The sequence below is a fragment of the Kogia breviceps genome, chromosome 10 (genome assembly GCF_026419965.1).
Source record: "Kogia breviceps isolate mKogBre1 chromosome 10, mKogBre1 haplotype 1, whole genome shotgun sequence".
NCBI classification, from domain to species: Eukaryota; Metazoa; Chordata; class Mammalia; order Artiodactyla; family Physeteridae; genus Kogia; species Kogia breviceps.
The window spans coordinates 41,326,323-41,344,753 of NC_081319.1; the positions used below are offsets into that span (position 1 = coordinate 41,326,323).

The window sequence follows — 18,431 nt, forward strand, 5'->3', positions numbered from 1 at the left end:
CAGCCTGGGCACCTGCTCACTTGGGAGAGTAGATCTTGATGCCCTGAGAAAGCTTATCTCGGTGGGCTGTGCTTTGAGGGGGTGCAGCAGGTGGGGAGGGGTGCTTCCCAGAGGAAGCTGGACCAGCACTTGGAAGCAGGCCTTCCTGATGCCACAGCCTGCTGTTCCCTTCACCAGTGTGAGTGGAACCCTCCCCAGGTGCAGGCCCCTCATCCCTGCCTTCTTATTCAGGAGCTGATCTCAGACGAGATGGGGCTTTTTCAAGTCCACAGGGGTGCGTGTGTATCTGTGCATGTGTGACTTAACACTTTACAAAGTATGTTCACGCCTTCCTCACGGCAGCCCTGCAGGGTCCTTGCCATCTCCCTTGTTATCACAGAAGGCGACAGCGCTGTGCTAAGAGGCTGGTGATGCTCAGTGGTGCTAGCACTGGGCTCTGTGGTGTCTTGTTGGACCTTGTCCCTCCCAGCACAGCATGCAACCCTCTCTGGTGACAGAGACGAAGGCCAGGTCATTGCTCTTTTGCTAAGTGACTGCACACTTGGGGGCTTGGGGGTGGGTGCCTGCACAATTTCCCCCATTCTGTGGTAACTACTGAGAGACCCTTTGGTTTTCTTCTGATTTGTTCTTAGGTTTGTTGTGGGTTTTTTTTAACATCTTTATTGGAGTATAATTGCTTTACAATGGTGAGTTAGTTTCTGCTTTACAACAAAGTGAATCAGTTATACATATACATATGTTCCCATATCTCTTCCCTTAGGTTTTTGATTACTGGCTGGAGCCTTGAGTCATTTTGCAGATTCAGTTGTCTAACCAGACACAGTGTGGGACCAGGGGTTGTGGCTGAGGAAATGGGAAAATCCAGCAGGACTGGAGGCAGGCACCCCAGGACCTCACCCCTCACCAGCCATGCTGGAGAATCACCCACCTTCCTCTCTGCCCATGCTCCTACCCATCTGTCCAAGGAGACCTTTTTAGAATCGTGGCTGTTTTAGTTCCTTTGGCTTTCCTTATACATTTTAGAATCAGCTTGTTAATATCTATTTTAAAAGCTTGCTAAAGGTGACTGAGAGTAGAGTGACAGAGGAGGACAATGATGTGTTGTGGAAACCAGGAGAGGAAGGGGTGGCTTTCTGGAGACGTTGCCCCTCCCTTCATCCTAACCCATTCCTTAGTGGCCCTGTGCATGGGTATTTCAAGGAGTATGGAAGGGATGGACTGTCTCATGTCAGTTCCTCTTAAAATTTCAGAACGTAGGCATCATTCAAGTGTACGTGTTTGTATTGTTGCCTACTTATTAAAAATAAACTAATACAAAAAAGAATAAGATAAAAATAAAAAGTTTGCTAGAGTTTTGATTGGTATTGCATGGAATCTATAGATCAAAATACCTTTAAAAATTGTTTTATTACTCTCTTCAGGATAAATCCTACCGCATTCCCCTACAACCAAATCCCCATTGAGTGGGAGTCCGTCCCTTGAAGGTCGACTGGCGTAGGCCAGGCTCTGTGGGAAGGAAAGACCAGTTCCCACCCCCAGAAGGACCCCTGCTTCTCCTCTGGGCTGGATCTGCCCTCTCCCAGCCAACCTTCCCTCGTGGTTAACTGCAGGGGCTCCCATGACTCATCTCTAACACAGCCCCCTGCTTGCTGTCTAGGTAAGATGTGATATGGCAGCCCTGGAAACCTGGCCGCAAAAAAGGGGCATTTATGTCAGTTGCTGTTGTTTTTTGTAAGCCCTCAGTCACTTCCTCCTGATGGCAGGTTGGCTGGTGTGTGCCGTGGATGTATGTCTAGGGTAGGGTTTGTGGCCAACAATCGTGGCCATCCTACCAGGTGGGAGGAGAGGGCCGGTGTTGCACACTCTGTTAGGCATTGAGCAGGAGAGCGTGTCTTAAGTGCCTGAACAAGCAAGCCCCAAACCCTCAGCTCCCACAGCCGTCGCCTCCCCTTGGCTTAGGATTGAGGTCTGCACCCAGCCAGAGCCATCACCATTCAGGGACACCCTGGGTGAGTGTCAGTACTGGAGAAGGAACTAGGCCACGAACCTTCCTTCCTCGGGGATGGAAAACCGGTTCTCCAACTCCATGTGGAGAAAGGTCCCACCCCAGCTGAGGCCCCGCCCAGCCTTGTCCCAGTGCCCAGGCCCTTTAGGCTGGCAAGTGCCAGGCCTTCTCTCATCTGCCGGTTGGGTCCCCAGGATGGTGGCTTTGCACCAGGGCGTGCTCGCAGACCCATGATGTCACCTTGATTCGGCAGACATTGCTGTGCTCTCGCGGTGATTCTCAGAGAGGCCCCTGCCCCCACTTGCTGAGTTACCTCACTCCGGCTCCAGGCCGGAATGTCCCGGCCCTGGATAGAGGGGCTGGACTGTGGCTCCATGACTCGTGCTGAGGCAGCAGCACAGAGACCTGCGGCCGCCCTGTTTTTCCTGATCCTGTTGCTCAGGACTAGGCACAGGAATGTGAACGAGTGAATCAAGAGAGAACTGGTGTAAGGAATGTGGTGTCGTGGGAAGCTGACTCGATGTGTGACTGGGCCAGGTGCTTCCCTTCATGTAGGGGGAGAGTGGGACTGGGGCCTTTCTACATGGAAGACAGTCTTCATCTTGTATGTTGTGATCTCCAGTGCCTCGAAAGCCCTTCTCATTAAACCTGTTCTGGGGGAAGGTTGTGGTCCACCGTGAGGTGAGGAAACCACAGTTCACACAAGTGAAGTGACTCGTCTAAGATCTCCCAGCTGAGAGGGAGGGGAGCGTCTCTGGGACCCCTCCACCATCCCTGACTGGTGTGCAGGCAGGGTGGAGAACGGCTGAGCTCACCCAGCTGTCACGTCACAGATGGGGAAACGGAGCCCTTCCCGTCCTCCGCGTGTGAGCTCCCAGGCAGGCCATGCCTGGTTCCGTTGCACCGCCTTCACTCTTAGTGCTGTGGCCTTTATCCCATGTGTCCTCTTGGCTGGGGCTGGAGGGGTGGGCATCAGGGCTGCCGACAGCTATGCGGTGGAGAGAGAGTATTTCTCTTGGGCAGCCTGCAGCCGGCATTCTGCAGCCCAGGGCGGCACCCAAAGTGGTCTGAGGGATAGATTGGGCCCCAGGAGAGTGGCGGGCAGTGAACTGTGCAGGCTCCAGGCCCCGCCACCCAGTGTGGCCACTTCAGTTCTCATCTTGTGGGCCCTTTGGGATTCAGCTTAGCTGCCATAAACCTTTACTCCACGCCTCTTTTAAAATTTAAATTGGTATTGAAAGAACTTAAAGATTTTTTTCAATTTTCGGAAATTTAGTAAATCCTATTAGCCTGTATCTGTGAATATCCTTCTGTTTGTAACCTTTTTTTTTTTTTTGCGGTACTCAGGCCTCTCACTGTTGTGGCCTCTCCCGTTGCGGAGCACAGGCTCCGGACGCGCAGGCCCAGCGGCCATGGCTCACAGGCCCAGCCGCTCCGCGGCATGTGGGATCTTCCCGGACCGGGGCACAAACCCATGTCCCCTGTGTCGGCAGGCGGACTCTTCAACCACTGAGCCACCAGGGAAGCCCTGTTTTGTAACCTTTTTCACATACCGTATCTTGATCATCTTTTGATAAATATGCTTCTATAAAATTCTCAATGGCTCCTTAGTATTTCTTTGAGAGTGCCATGATTAATTTTTCAGTCCTTGAGTTTTGGCATATCAGCTGTTTCTACTTCTTTAAGTGCCCATCAGCTATGCATTTTCAGGTGGATTTGGGGCAAATCTCAGCCTGTAAGTTTATTTATTTATTTACTTTAAAATTTATTTATTTTATTTATTTATTGTTTTTGGCTGCGTTGGGTCTTCGTTGTGGCGTATGGGCTTTTCTCTGATTGTGGTGAGCAGGGGCTACTTTTCGTTGCGGTGCGCGGGCTTCTGATTGTGGTGGCTTCTCTTGTTGCGGAGCACAGGCTCTAGGCACATGGGCTCAGTAGTTGTGGCTCGTGGGCTGTAGAGCACAGGCTCAGTAGTTGTGGTGCATGGGCTTAGTTGCTCCGCAGCATGTGGGATCTTCCGGGACCAGGGCTTGAACCCGTGTGCCCTGCATTGGCAGGCGGATTCCCAACCACTGTGCCACCAGGGAAGCCCCTCAGCCTGTAAATTTCGAGAAGCTGGGCTGGGCTCTGTAGAATCTTGGGTAGGAGTGGGTGCAGACCATGTGGTTCAGATGTGATGGCAGCTCCAGCTGGGCAGGGGCCTGACTTAACTAGTGCGTGGCACATTCAAAATAACCAAGTGAAAAATCACTCTTAGATAATCATTGTCAACTTTTTAAAAAATTAACTAATTAATTAATTTTATTTTTGGCTGCATTGGGTCTTTGTTGCTGCGTGCGGGCTTTCTCTAGCTGCGGCGAGCCGGGGCTGCTCCTCGTTGTGGTGCACGGGCTCTAGGCATGCGGGCTTCAGTAGTTGTGGCACATGGCCTTAGTAGTTGTGGCTCACGGGCTCTAGAGCACAGGCTCATTAGTTGTGGCACATGGGCTTAGTTGCTCCACGGCATGTGGGATCTTCCCAGACCAGGGCTCAAACCCCTGTCCCCTGCGCTGGCAGGTGGATTCTTAACCACTGTGCCACCAGGGAAGTCCCTCATTGTCAACGTTTGGTTGTTGTTTTCTATCTGTTAAATTTCTGTTATATGTTCAGAACAATCCTTTGCAGACATTATTTTCAGTGGTTATATAATGATCCATGTAATGTCCGGGTGTATCTTTATGTATTTTATATATATATTATTTTATTTTTTGAGTATGTAAAGGACTCATGATTCATAATGCAAAAGGTGTTAAAAGACACACGGGGGAAAAAATATCTTCCTTCACTCCCAACCAAGGTGGTTGCAAGACCACCTTGAGGGCCAGCTGCTTGGCTCCTTTCAGAGGTGGACTGTGCACAGATATTCAAATATGCTGATATATATCCCCCCAACCCCCCACATACACATGCTTATTTTTACACACGTGATAGCACACTATACTGCCATACTGCTGTTCCTCACCTCGCTCATGTCAATTTGACAGTACATCTTGACATTCATTACACAAAAGTTCATAAGAAGCATCTTCCTTGCCCCTTTGGTCATGTGGTGTTCTATTGTTCATATGGGCCAAAGGGCACATAACCAGGGTTTGCATGATGCACTCTCCCCGCTAGGAGAGGGTTAGCTCCAGAAGGGGGCTCTTGATGTCTGTGTCCTCCAGAGCACCTTAGCACAGAACTCTCCTGTTTTGCAGCCTTAGACTGGGGGAGTCTGAAAGGCTCCTGGTTCTCCTCTGGACTGGCTGTCTCCACCATCTCTGCCTTTGGCTCCTGGAGAGCTGGGGATCTGCTCACGTTTCCTCAGTGTTTGGGCATTGCCTTAGGTGTAGGAAGAGCCCATGCAGTTGGAATCTGTCTTCCCTTATCCAGAAGATTTCAGTCCTGGTCCATTTCACACCCAGTGCTGAGCAGAAAGGGATGTAGAGATAAGCAGTAAGATAAGAAGCCAGGCTCCTGGACTTACTAGTAACAATGCCAAGTTCATGGAGATCAGACATACTGGAGAGGCAGGTAGGTAGTAGGCTGTTCTTTGGCTGGGCCTCAACTGCTGGGGTATGTCCTGGCCAGCCCTGCCACTTGATGTGCAATGTGCAGAAATAGGCGCATCCCTGCCACCCTGTGGGCCACACGAGGACCACTTTCGATCTGCTTGGGCAGTATTTTGAGAAGGCTTGGTAGGCCATGCAGGCTGGGCATGGCCCAGCCATGGGCTGCTGTGCTGCTTGTTCCCACCTGCCCTCAAGGGTTACTCTCTGGGCTTTGGAGGGTTGACCGTCCCATTTTGGGACAGTCTGCCATATTCCCCTCCTAGCAGCTAGAGAGCTCTCAGGGTTTGGGAAGGGGCTTCTGGGGCAGTAGTGTGGAGTGGGAAGGTAGCACTTCTGGGCAATTTGACCTTTGTTCTGCAGGACACCACTCTGTGCAGTGTTGATGTCCACATTCTGTGTCACCTACAGCCTCATGAGAAATAATACCTTTGATTTCCATATGGAAGCCTTTGAAAACATGACCCTTTCCATCCTGTCTCAAAAGCTTCAAAGCTGGATTTGAACCTAGGTCACACTGTTGGAAGGCCAAGGCTCTTGTACCCTCTCCCCTGAGCAGCTTCCTCGTTCTAAAATGGGGATAGCAGAACCAGCATTTGGCTCTAGTGGCCTCCAGAAGGGTGAATTCCAGATGCCAGTGCCTGCCTGATGAGTGCAGTCACATCCCACCCAGTCTCCAAGAGCTGTGGCAGTTCCAGTCACTGCAGGGGGAAGCCCCCAGGACGGCAGCCTGGGCCCACCTCGTGACCCTCTTGTCTTACCGTTTGTTTCTTGGCTTTCCTGTTGTGTCTCAAGTCTGGTCTTCTTTTGGATTTTTTGATTTTAATCTTTCCATTTCCTTCCTGTTATCGTGCTAATAATATACTCTTTTCCCTTTTAGTGGTTTCCACAGCGATACAACATACATCCTTAACTTATCAAAGTCTAATAACAAGTCACATTTTACCATTTCCCATACAGTGCCATGACCTCAGAACACTTTAAGGCCATTTGCCTCTCTTCCTGTCTTCCGTACTGTTGTTGCTATATTGGAAATCCCACAAATCATTATTACTGTTTTATACAGTCAATATTCATTTAAATTTACCCACATATTTACTCCTTCATGCTTCTCAAGGAATGCATTTCATTCCTTCCTGAGTTCCATGCTTCCATATGAGATCATTTTCCTTCAGTCTAAAGCATTACCTTTAGTATTTCATAAAGAACAGATCCTCTGATGACTAATTTTCCCAACTTTTCTTTATCTGCAAAAGTCTTTCTTTGAAGGCTGTTTAACCTAGCTTTATAATTCTGGTGTGGCATTTTACTTTCGGCCCTTCCCATGTATCTCTCCATTATCTTACGATTTTCATGGCTTCTGTTGAAAAATCAGCTGTCGTTTTCAGTTTCTCCTTTGAAGTTTGGGTGTCTTTGTCTAATTTAAGAATATGTCTTTGGTGTTAAGTAGTTTGACAGTGATTTGCCTAGTTATGCTTTTCTTTGGAGTTCATAGAGTTTCTTTAATCTATGGCTTAATGTTTTTAATTAATTCTGTAAATTTTTCACTCATTATCTCTTTAATTATTGTTTTGGGGACTCTAATTACATGTATGTTAGATCTTTTCACCATGTTCCATATGTTTCTTAAGTTATTTTCTGTATTTTTCAACTTTTTTACTTCTGTCCCTCAGCCTGGATATTTTCTGGCTTATCTTACAGTTCACTAATCCTTTCTTTAGCAGTATCCACACTGCTGTTGAACCCATTTATTGATTTATTAATTTTGATTCTATTTTCACTTGTAGAATTTCCATTTGATTGATTTTTACAGTTTACGAAATTTAGATATCTCTGCTAAAATTCTTGATCTTGGGGTATACCTTCCTGAACTTTTAATAATTTCAATTAACTTATATGTCATTTCTGATATTATATTCCAATATCTAGATCTCCTGTGAGTGTATTTCTGTTATCTTTATTTTTTTCTCTTGGCTTTGATTGAATTTTGGATATTGCATATGAAAAGTTCCAGAGATAGTTTGGGATTTTGAATAGTTTATTTTCCCCCAGAAGGAGTTTATTCCAGCTTCTCTGGCAGGCATGGATACCCTGACCTACCCTTTCAGGACTGATGAAGAGGCTTCCTCTCACTGAACACAAATTTTTGTCTCTTCAGCCTCATGAGATTGCAGGAAGCTCTGCTTGGTCTCTCGGCTTTTCAGCTTCTGCTTGTAAAAAGACAAATGCTTTAAGGGGAAAGAAATGCCCAAAGCCAGGCTCACCTTGTTGCACTTCCCTTCTTTCTGTGATTGCAGCCCCTCAGGTCCTTGTTGCCATGGTAATTCACCAACACACAAATTTTTTTAAGTTTGCAGAAGGAGGGAATTAAACCTTGTTCCTTTGTTAGAAAGGCCAGGCCCCAGAGCAGAACCCAGTGCCCCATGACCTCTCCAGAGACTTCTGCCATTTGGTGGTAAAGGGGGTGGGGTGGGAGGAGCAGTTAATTGGACATTAGTGAGGGTCAGTCTCTTCATTATCTCTCAACAGACTGAACCAGGGAGGGACTTGAACCTAGCTTGACAGAGCTTGACAGAGCTCGACACACCCAGCAGAGCCTCTTGTTTACAGATGTGAAAATCGGAGCCCAGAATGGGGCAGTTCCACAGTGACTGGGACCCAGGTGTTCTTGACTGCTTGACCAGTGCTCAGCTCTAGGGGTGAACAGGGGACAGCGGCCGGCGGGGCTACTGGGAGTGCTGGGGGTGGTTGCTGTGCAGCCAGCCCACCAGATGCTGCTGCTCTTTCCTGTTGCTTCTGGCCCCTCCCTGTCTTCTGCTGTGTCCTCCCTCATTCTGGCTAGTCTTCTGAAGCCTGGGCAGCAAGGGGTGCTGGTACTTGTGGTTACTGCTGTGAGCTCTGGGTACAGCTGCCACCAGAGTCTCCTCTCGCTGATCTCTTACAAGACCCTGGAGCCAGTTTCTGAGAGTGACAGTTTTATTTTTATTCTCACTAATCCCCACAATTTTCTTCCCACACCCAGTTTCTCTTCCACTTTTCTCCCAACCCTGTTATAAATGAAAGTCAGTGTGTACCGATCATGCCCCACCTTCTCTCCCCAGTGCCTTAGTGACCTGGCATTTACCTCCAGGCATTAGGGGATGGGGAACAGGGTGGTGTCCCTGCTCCTTAGAGGGGGTAGACCCTGGGAGTAGGCAGCAGGCTTCCTCCACACAGGCTATGGCGGTACTACTCCCAGGCACACAGGTTTAGCCAAGCCCCAGAACTGCAGGCCCTGGGGGCCCTGGCAGAGGGCAGGGGGCAGGTGAAGCAGGTGAATAGGGGACTGATTTGGTGTCAGAAAACCCCCAAGTTCAGACCACTGTCACTCACTTGCTAACTGTGTAGCCACAGACACCTCCTGCCTCACTTTTGGAAAAGCTTGCTTGCCCAGGGGCTGGAGAGATCGCCACACATTTCCCTGGCACAGACAGTGGGTTCCGTAGATGACAGACCACAGGAGGCCTCCTGTTGGGAAAATGTTCCCAGCACTTCTGAGGCACCAGCAGTCCTGAGAGGGCTCAGAAGAGGTAGTGGGGAAGAAAGAGGACCCACATCCCAGTCCCATCTGGCGAACAGGTTGGGGAGGCCACTTCTGCCTCCCCCAGGGCCTAGATGGTCTGTCCCGGTGTCTCTGTCTTGCCTTTATTAAGCAGCAGCCCCCAGGAACTCTCTCTTTGCTTCCCTGTGGAGTTAGCCAAGGGCCCGTCCTGTGGGCAGGCTGCTGTGTGTGGGAGTCGGGGTTTGATGAGCTGCTGAGCCGGGGAGGCCTCCAGTGAGCACTTGGTACAGCCAGCCCTACCTGAGGAGACTGCGATAAGAGGAAAACAATGCCACGGTCGCTGGTCAATCCCAGCGTGCCATTCTGGCTCCTTGTGGCCGCTCCCCCTTCATAGAGGAGGTCGTGGGATCTGCTCTGGTAGATTTAGAAACCCCCTTGCAGGGGCGAGGTATGTGAACTTCTCATGGCTGTCCAGGTGCATTGTGCCTTTCCCAGCCTTGCACACTGTCATGCCTGTTCCCTCAGCCCTTGCTGGCCACTCCCAGCACACCAGACCCTTGCCACCAGTACCTGAGGCTCTAGGGCACGAAGGCTCTGAGGAGCAGGTGGGGCTTGGAGAACCAGTGGGGGACCACTGACTTTCTCTTTTAGGAGTAGCTCTGTCCCTGGCTTCAAGTCACACCTTGCCTTGTCTCAGATGCTGCGACCACTGCTCTATGACTCTATAAAAATGGTGCAGTCTCTTTGACCCCCAGTTCCCGTAACTGTCAAATGGAGATAATGCTGGAGAGACATCCATTGAATGCTCTCTGTGCACCCCTGACCCCAGCTCTTGATGAGAACCTACAATGCAGGTGGGGCTTTGGGAGAGCACCCAGCCCGGCTGCTAACTGGAAGATGAGGAGGCTGAGGCTCAGAGAAGGGAGCCTATCACAATGAAGCTTCTGTTCCTGTGCTGTCCCCCTTCACCAGGTCATCTCCAGAGAGTCCAGAGGAAAGTCAGGAAGTAGCCAGCTCCTGTGGTTTCATCACATGCCAACCTGCAAGTGTATAAGGTGAATGAGACTGTGTTATACCTTACTTCCTCTCTGCTTGTTCTCTCTGCCCTCAGGGAACTCAGGCTGCGGAACTATGTCCCAGAGGATGAGGACCTGAAGAAGAGAAGGGTGCCCCAGGCCAAGCCAGTCGCAGGTGGGTGGGCTGCATCTCCACCTCTGCTCCGTGGCACTGTTGGTTGCCTCCACCTTGGCAGGTGTCACCCTGTCTTGAAGAATAACTGACAGTGCCAGTTTTATTCTTTGTTGTTATCAATTTTTAATTATATGAGTAATAAACTAATAGATATATTTATCTTATAAAAGAGTAAAGTGTTGCCCATTCAGCCACACTCCAGTCTGCCTCCCCATCTCCTTCGGCCCTGAGATTCACACACTTCCCAGGTGGTCTGCTTCATGGTTTGGGCCTTGCCATGGTGAGGCAGTGGCATGGTGGGGAGAGTAAGGCAGATCAGAGGACAGGGACAGGGAACTGGTCCCATGTCTTAGGGTGAGCACTTGTGGCTGGAGGGAGGTGAGGCAGGGCAGAGGAGCCGTGAGGAGACCCGGGACAACGGTGAGGGGGGTTAGAGGAAGCCCATGGAGCCCAAATTTGTTGTTCTTGACATCTGTCCCCACAGGGTCAGGGCCCTCCTGGCCAGGCCACCCAGAGGCCCGTTGTGCTGTTGGCAGCTGGGTGGAGCTGGGAAGTACACATGGGCAGGACTCCTCAAGGTGGCTGCCCCCCTGGTCTTGGGAGCACAGATCTAAGAGTGGGACGGGAAGAAACGCCACCTGTGCCCTGGCCATTCCCAGGGCACATCCTCAGAGCCCAGGAGCCCCAGGAGGGTATGGGAAAAGCCAGTCCTCAAGGGCCTTCCCAAAACCGTACTTTGGATATATCCAGGCAACTGTCTCATTTCCCATCTGGGGATCCTGGGACTAAGAGAAGCACCCATGCTTCCTGGCTAGAGGTCTGGGCTCCATTTACTCTAGCTGGCTGCCGCCTGCTGGCCCTCCTTCATCCCCGGATTGCCTTCATCCTGAGAAACCCAAGCCCTTCCTCCAGAGCTGCCTTTACAGGACCTTCACCTCTAGGTAGTTAGGGGCCAAGGGGAGAGGCGGGGCAAGAAAGCCCAGACTCTCCCAGGGACCTGCTGCTGCAGTTTGCCATATCTGGGAGAGTGGTGGCTCCTTTCCGACCTGCCTCCGTTGTTGTCTTGCGCCCTCTAGTGGAAGAGAAAGTGAAGGAGCAGCTGGAGGCCGCCAAGCCAGAGCCCATCATTGAGGAAGTGGTGAGTGCCTGGGGGTGTCCCCGTCCTCCCTTGCTCCTTCTGTGGGTCCTTTTCTCCTTCCCACCTGCTCTCTTCACACATCCTTCCTTCTCGTCACTTCTTTATTCCCTTTCTACCTCCCTGTTTCCCCTCAGCCCCCTCCTTCCTCCTCCCTTTTCTCCCCTTTTCCTACCTCTGTCCCCCGTCTTCTACTTCCCTTCGGGCTAAGCCCTTCCAGCCCTGACATGTGTCTCCTCCCTCCCCAGGACCTGGCCAACCTCGCACCCCGGAAGCCTGATTGGTGAGTGTTGCCCATGTAGGACCAGTGCAGACTGACTGGGACACTCTTGGTGCTAGGCATGGCCTCCGGCTGGGCCTTTCCCAGCCTCGCAACGGGAGGCAGGCAGTGTAGACATACAGCTACAGGAGATTATTAATGTCTGAAGTAAGTGCCGAGAAGGACGTAAGTGGAGAATGAGAGGGACATGACGGGGAATGACACCTAAGGGTGGGGAGGGGCTCGGGCAGAGGGGGCTCAGCAGTCCCCTCCAAAAGTCCCTTCTGAAAGGCTGAGGGCCCGCGCCACCTCAGAGAGCTCTGTTTGAACAAGGCTGACCGTTGCCCTCAGGGAGCCATAGGGTAGAGGCAAGACGGTGGGAAGGGCAGGTTTCTGCCCCAGTTCTGCCACCAGCTAGCCTGTTTGCCTTTGGCCTCAGCTCCCTCTGCCGTGAAATGGGGATGCTCATCCTTCCTGGAACCCCTTTGACTGGGCAGAGAAAGAGGGTGAGAGAGGGCCATGTGTTCACTTCGCCTTGGGCCAGAGGTACCAGCCATTTCCCTCTCACTTGCAATTCTGTGTCAAGTACGGCACTAGCTGAAGGTGTTCTAATTTGATGAAACAAAAGCATGGGGCGTGTGTCCTTGGAAACCCAGAGCCGGGGGAATAGACTGTGTGTGCACTTCTGGAAGCTCCTGGTGGTGAGGGTGAACGTGTGGTTGAAGGAGGAGCAGGACCCCCAGCGGGCTGGGGCAAGTCACTCCCTGATGGAGACCAAGGGGAACAGACAAAGAGAGGACCCTAAGAACCATCTACCTTGTACACCTTGACTCAGTCCCCTGTGTTGGGTGGGTCTGTGGTGCTAGTCCCTGCCTCACTGGGACTGGCAAGGATGGCTGATGCTGGGTTTTGGAGGACACAGAAAGAGAGAGGGAGGAACATCCTGGCCTCGGGTACCCCAGTGGGATTCCTGATGCCGGAGGGGCTGTGGGAGGGGAAGGCCCCAAGGCCACACCAGGCCAGCCTTCAGCCTCCGGCCTCCTCCCACCTCCCTGCTCCAGGGACCTCAAGAGAGATGTAGCCAAGAAGCTGGAGAAGCTAGAAAAGCGGACCCAGAGGGCCATCGCCGAGCTGATCCGTAAGTGCGGGGCCTGGTAAGGCAGGGTTCCCTGCCCTCTGGGTGGTGGCGCGAGCACACGGCCCCTCTCCACTCCTCCTATCTGCCGCCCTTCCAGGTGAGAGGCTGAAGGGCCAGGAGGACAACCTGGCCTCTGCAGTGGCGGCCACCACCACCGAGCAAGAGGCTGGTGACTCCGACTGAGGCACGCCCTATCCCCTCGCCGCCCGCCTTGCAGGTCTGTCCTTCAGGAGGATGGTCTTGGGCAAGGGTGGGGGCTGGGCTTGCCATCACCTCCAGTTTGGCCTCAGAACAGTGACTCCCTGCCTAGCAGTCTGAACCCCACCCCTCCCCATGCTGTGAGGTCGGCTCCTTGTCTCCTGAGTGGTCCCCACTGTGCAGAGTTGGGGCAGAGCCAGCAACAGCTCTGTGGGCTTGCTGTATCTCTACATATATATGTTATTTCGAATTTTTTTAATGTCTGGAAATAGAAACAAGCAGACCCCTGTGTATGGCAGAAACCTGAATATTTGGGATACTCTGGGTTTGGGCCCCAAGACAGGGCAGCTGCAGAGATGATGTTTAATATGAGTAAGCCCTGTGTTGGGCTGAAAATGTTGAGGCTGGAGGGGTGGGGAAGGCCTAGGCCTGACCTTCTGGCTCCAGGTTCTGGTCCAGCCCTTGGTCAGCGGTGATCATCTCAAAATCCTTGGGTGACAGAGATAGGCGTTACAGTAGTTTGTGGGATACCTTGGAGAGGCTCCCACTCTGGTCCTCTGTGGACCCCCCTCGCAGTGAGAAGGAAGCGACTGGGCCCACGAAGGGGGTGAGCTGTGCCTTGGCAAAGCGTCGACTCTGGGCCACTACAGATTCGGGGCCCATGGCACTGCTCGTTCACATTCCACCCACAGCCCCAGCAGCCCGTCTCCCCACTTCACCGGCCAGAGCTGGACGCTGGCTTCCCTGGCAGAGGGTGCCTGTATGGGGGAGGGTGGCCCATTCTGCTAAAGACTGGGGTATTATAGCCTGGGTTTCGGGGGTGGTCTTGGACCCTGGGTCCCCAAGGTCCTGGCTTCAGGACCGTGAGCCTCCTCTGTGGAGCTGACTCTCCAGAATGACCAGCTGGCCACCAGTCTGACTCCAGGTACCTTTGACCATTTAGAGTTTCATGTCCTCCAGGATGATCACACTTCTACGTTTCCTTCATGGTTTCCCCTTGAGCCTCCCGCCCCTGCCCTGAGTCATCCCAGTGTGTTCCTCCCTCCATGCCAGCTTCTAGGAATGCAATGGCCCAGCTCTGGTAGATGGTGCTAAGGACTCCGGCGGTAGAGGTGGAGGGAGTGTGTGCACACAGACTGTCACTCATACAATAAAGTAAATGGTTTAGCTTAAAATTATGCAACTCCTCTAAGAAGAGAATTCTTGGGAAGGGAGCAGAAACTGGCAGCTATGAGTAAGGGCTGAAGTGGTAGGTGGCTGACTGCTGCGGTGGGACAAGACCAGGACTGATTCCCACAGGGACAGGGATCAGACATGCCCCGCAGGTGTCAGGACTGGAGCCAGGCTCCCTCTGCATAGCCAGGGTCTAGAGCTGCGCTTCCCTTCCTAGGAGTAAAGGGTGAAAAGATGCCCCCACCTCCTGGGATTGCAGTTGGAAGCAGGATGTTTGTCTGTGGCAGTGTAGGACTCAGACACCTGTGACTGGCAACTAGGCTCCCACTCAGCACCAGAGTAAGGATATCCCCACTGTATGAGAGCCCAGAGAGTTAATGAAAGGTTTGCTTCTGCATTTATAGCCCTGTGTGCCCTACAGAACAACAGCCCTGCAGGGAGAGAGAAAAGCCAAAACTATCACCCATGAGGGAAACTCAAAAAGTATAAAATGCATGAGAAAATCCAGTGCCGTAAAGAATGGCCAGCAGCCCAACAAGTGGGAGAATTTCTACTTGAAGAAAGTAAAACAATAATATCCTAACAGGCTTTAAAATGAGCATTTGTTTTATCACCAGTGAGATCAAAGAGGGACTGACCCCCCTCACACACACAACTCAAGAACAGGGATTTGGTATAAGAAACAACTGATTAGAAATCTTAGACATAAAGAATGTTTATTTTTTAAATTAATTAATTTATTTATTTTTGGCTGCATTGCGTCTTCGTTGCTGCGTGAGGGCTTTCTCTCGTTGCGGAGAGCGGGGGACTACTCTTCTTGGCGGTGCATGTGCTTCTCATTGCGGTGGCTTCTTGTGTTGCGAAGCACAGGCCCTAGAGTGCGTGGGCTTCGGTAGTTGTGGCATGCGGGCCCAGTAGTTGTGGCACACGGGCTTAGTTGCTCCGCAGCTTGTGGCATCTTCCCAGACCAGGGCTCGAACCCGTGTCTCCTGCATTGGTAGGTGGATTCTTAATTGCTGAACCACCAGGGAAGCCCAAGAATGTTTATTAAAATAAGAAACTCACTGGAGGAGCTAAATGATAACTTATAGTCAAAGAAGGGATTAATAAATTGGAAGTAAAGTTGAAGATCCAAAAGGTGGCAGAGAGAGAGAAAGAAGGAGAGAGAGGGGATAGGTCGAGAACCCTGACATACTGGTAGCTGTCCTTTAGCTGATAGGAATTCGTTTGGGAAAAGAAAACTGGAAAAAAAAGGTACTTGAAGAAGGAGTAGTAATCACTTCTGTTTCTGGCATCTCGGTAGGATGGTTGACTGAACTGATCTTCCCTTGGAAAACAGCTAAAAATACTAGGTAAATAAATATTGACAAATGCTTTTTAAATGAATCAGTGATCTGGCAAGAAAGTAAGGAATACTCAGGCCACAATGTAAGAGAAGTGGCAGAATGCTGAAGCCTGACCTTTGCCCTGAAGGTATTTGACAAGCCAGTTGAAATCGAGCCTTGGTTTTGGAGGCCCTCAGTGCCTGGTGGGGCCCCAAAGGGCAGCACCCTCTGTGAACTAATAATCAGTCTGTACTCTTGGCATCCCAAGGGGAACCTGAACCCTGCCAGTTACTGGAGTAGAATAAAGTCTCCCTTGAGAACTGAGGCAGCCCTCCCTCATGTGGGTTTGCACACGAGAAACCTCAGGCCAAGATTTACAGTGGTCCCAGAATGTGGTGGTCTCAGACACTTGATAGAAGGAAATGCAGATCCGACCGGAATGAATCTTTATTCATCTTAGTCCTCAAAGAATCCCCAGCAGTAAAGTTCCAGGAAAGAGGAATAGCTTACAGAAAAGTTCACCAGATATACTAGGCAACAAAGCACTCAGAGCAAAGGACATCAGAAAGAACATGGTAACATGAGAGTTGCAAAGACTTCAGACATTAGAATTATCAGTGAGATAATTTCAATGTTTAAAAATGATTTAAGAACTAAAAGAGAAGCTTGAAAACCAGAATAGATTTGCAGAAGAACCAAAGTGATGCTCTAGAAGTAAAAATTATTATAGCAATTTAAAACCTTGTACCTGTGAATTAGAGCCAAAGAGAGAGAATTTGTGAATAGGAAGCTAGGTCTGAAGAGGTTATCCAGAATGCAGCCAGCGCGATAAACAGGTCATTAATGTAAAATAAGAGGCTAAGAGATATGAAGGATAGAGTGAGAAGATCCAACTTGTGGTTGGAGTTCCAGGGGGGAAAAAAGGCAAAGATGGGGCAAAGGTCATTTTTGTTTTAAATGACTGAACTTTTCAAAATCACCAGTCCACAGATTCGAGGTCAACAATTCTCAAGCTGGGCAACCAAAAGACATCTGCAGTCAAATGTTCTGTCTCTTGTTATGGGTGGTGTTTCATTAAGTATGTTCACTTTGTGAATATTCATTGAACTGTACATATATGTTTTGTGCACCTTTTGTATGTTCATTACAGCTCAATAAGCAAGTTTGCCTCGAGTTTTTTTCACACTTCGTATTAATTATAAATTGCTACATACAAATTAGCCCAAATCTCTGTGGCTTAAAACAACAAATCATTATTATCTGACAGTTTCTGTGGATCAGGAATCAGGAGCGGCTTAGCTGAGTTGTTCTAGCTTGGGATCTCTTTGAAGTAGCCATCAAGATGTCCTCCAGGGCAGCAGGCATCGCAGGGCTCGACTGGGGCTGGAGGATCTGCTTCAGGACCGTTTCCACTCCCAGGGCTCACAGGAATGCTTAGAGAAGCATTACGCACACACAGTTCTTGCCGCGTGGACCTCTCCATAAGGCTTGCATAAGTGTTCACATGTGGTAGCATCTGGCTTTCCCCAGAATGTGCGATCCCAGAGATGAAGCAGGAGGAAGCTTTAGGGTCTTGTGACCAGGTCTTGGAAGTGATATTCTGCTACAGTCCATTTGTTAGAAGCAAGTCACTGCATCCAGCCCACACTCAAAGGGAAAAGAATTAGGTCCCATCTGGAGGTGGAGTCTAAGAATTTGTGGACGTATTTTAAAACTAGTACATACCTGGACACATTGTAATAAAATGTCGGAACAAAAAGACCAAGAAACAATCTTAAAATTAGAGAAGATTATATTTTCTTTCAAAGAGCAAGCCCACAGCAAATGTCTCAAACACAGCTGGTGTTAACTGGAATGGTACCATCTGGCATCAGTGTTAACTGGACAAAAGGTAATTGTCAACTTGAAATTCTATACCCAGAGAAAATATGTTACAAGTACAAAATATTTTTAGACAAACAAAATCAGAGGTTTTGTCACCAGCAGACTTTTAAAAAAAATCTATCTTGATGTGATGAAAATATTCTAAAATGGATTATATTGGTGGTTGTACAAGTCTGTGAATATGCTAAAAGCCATTGAATTGTACCTTTAAATGGGTGAATTGTATGAGGTATATATTATATCTCAATAAAGCTGTTTTTTAAAAAAAGAAATGAGCATTCTCCTTAAAAAAAAAAAAAGACAATGTCTTTTTTTGAATGAATGTCTTCAGACTGAAGGGTCACAATCCCAGATGGAAAATCTGAGATGTAAGAAGGAATGAAGAGAAAGAAAGTGTAAATTTAAGTAGACATTAACCTTATAAAACAAATACGTGTTGTGAAGTAAAAGTAAAACGAGCTACTTAGAGTACATAACAACAATAATAGTAAGTCCTAAGGTGAGAGGTGGTTGGAATTACAGCCATCTACCAAGCTCACTCAGGAAGAAAGCAAAGACTCTGGTATACAGACAAGCTGACATTTCTAGGATAACCCTAAAAATAGAAATAGAGTGATAGAATGTACCCCTTCTTTTTTTTTTTTTTTTTTTGCTTCACCATGCAGCATGCGGGATCTTAGTTCCCTGACCAGGGATCAAACCCCTGCCACCTGCATTGGGAGCGTAGAGTATTAACCTCTGGACTGCCAGGGAAGTCCCTAGAGTGTACCTCTTCCAAAGAAATTAAGAAAAAAATTGGACTGAGAAAAATAAATTATCCAGAAGAAGGCAAAGAGAGCAAAAGGTGGGACAAATAAATCCAAATATGTCATTAATTACTATTAATGTACCTGTTCGCTTTTTTTAAAAAAACACGGTCTGATGTCATTTAAATAAAGAAACCTAAACCTAGTCTTTCAAACAGATTGAAAGGGATTAGAAAAGCTCTGTCATGC

At 49.5% G+C, this 18,431-nt stretch overlaps 1 protein-coding gene across 7 annotated transcripts in view; it reads left to right on the plus strand.

Moving 5' to 3' along the window:
* Positions 1 to 17,697, plus strand: part of CCDC12 (coiled-coil domain containing 12) — a 50,848-nt gene extending 33,151 nt beyond the window's left edge. The window contains exons 3-10 of one of the 7 annotated variants that reach the window (XR_010842593.1): positions 10,245 to 10,324; positions 11,401 to 11,462; positions 11,708 to 11,742; positions 12,780 to 12,856; positions 12,954 to 13,073; positions 15,531 to 15,579; positions 16,536 to 16,630; positions 16,820 to 17,697. Coding sequence is in view for 4 of the 7 variants with exons in the window: in XM_067044456.1 (XP_066900557.1) it covers positions 10,245 to 10,324; positions 11,401 to 11,462; positions 11,708 to 11,742; positions 12,780 to 12,856; positions 12,954 to 13,039 (340 nt within the window). In the remaining 3 variants the exon portion in view is untranslated. Of the gene's footprint in view, positions 1 to 10,244; positions 10,325 to 11,400; positions 11,463 to 11,707; positions 11,743 to 12,779; positions 12,857 to 12,953; positions 13,074 to 13,997; positions 14,233 to 14,631; positions 16,715 to 16,819 lie in introns of those variants that run through there. The other 6 variants (XR_010842594.1, XR_010842592.1, XM_067044456.1 and 3 more) reach the window with 6 other exon arrangements.
* Positions 17,698 to 18,431: the final 734 nt, after the last annotated feature.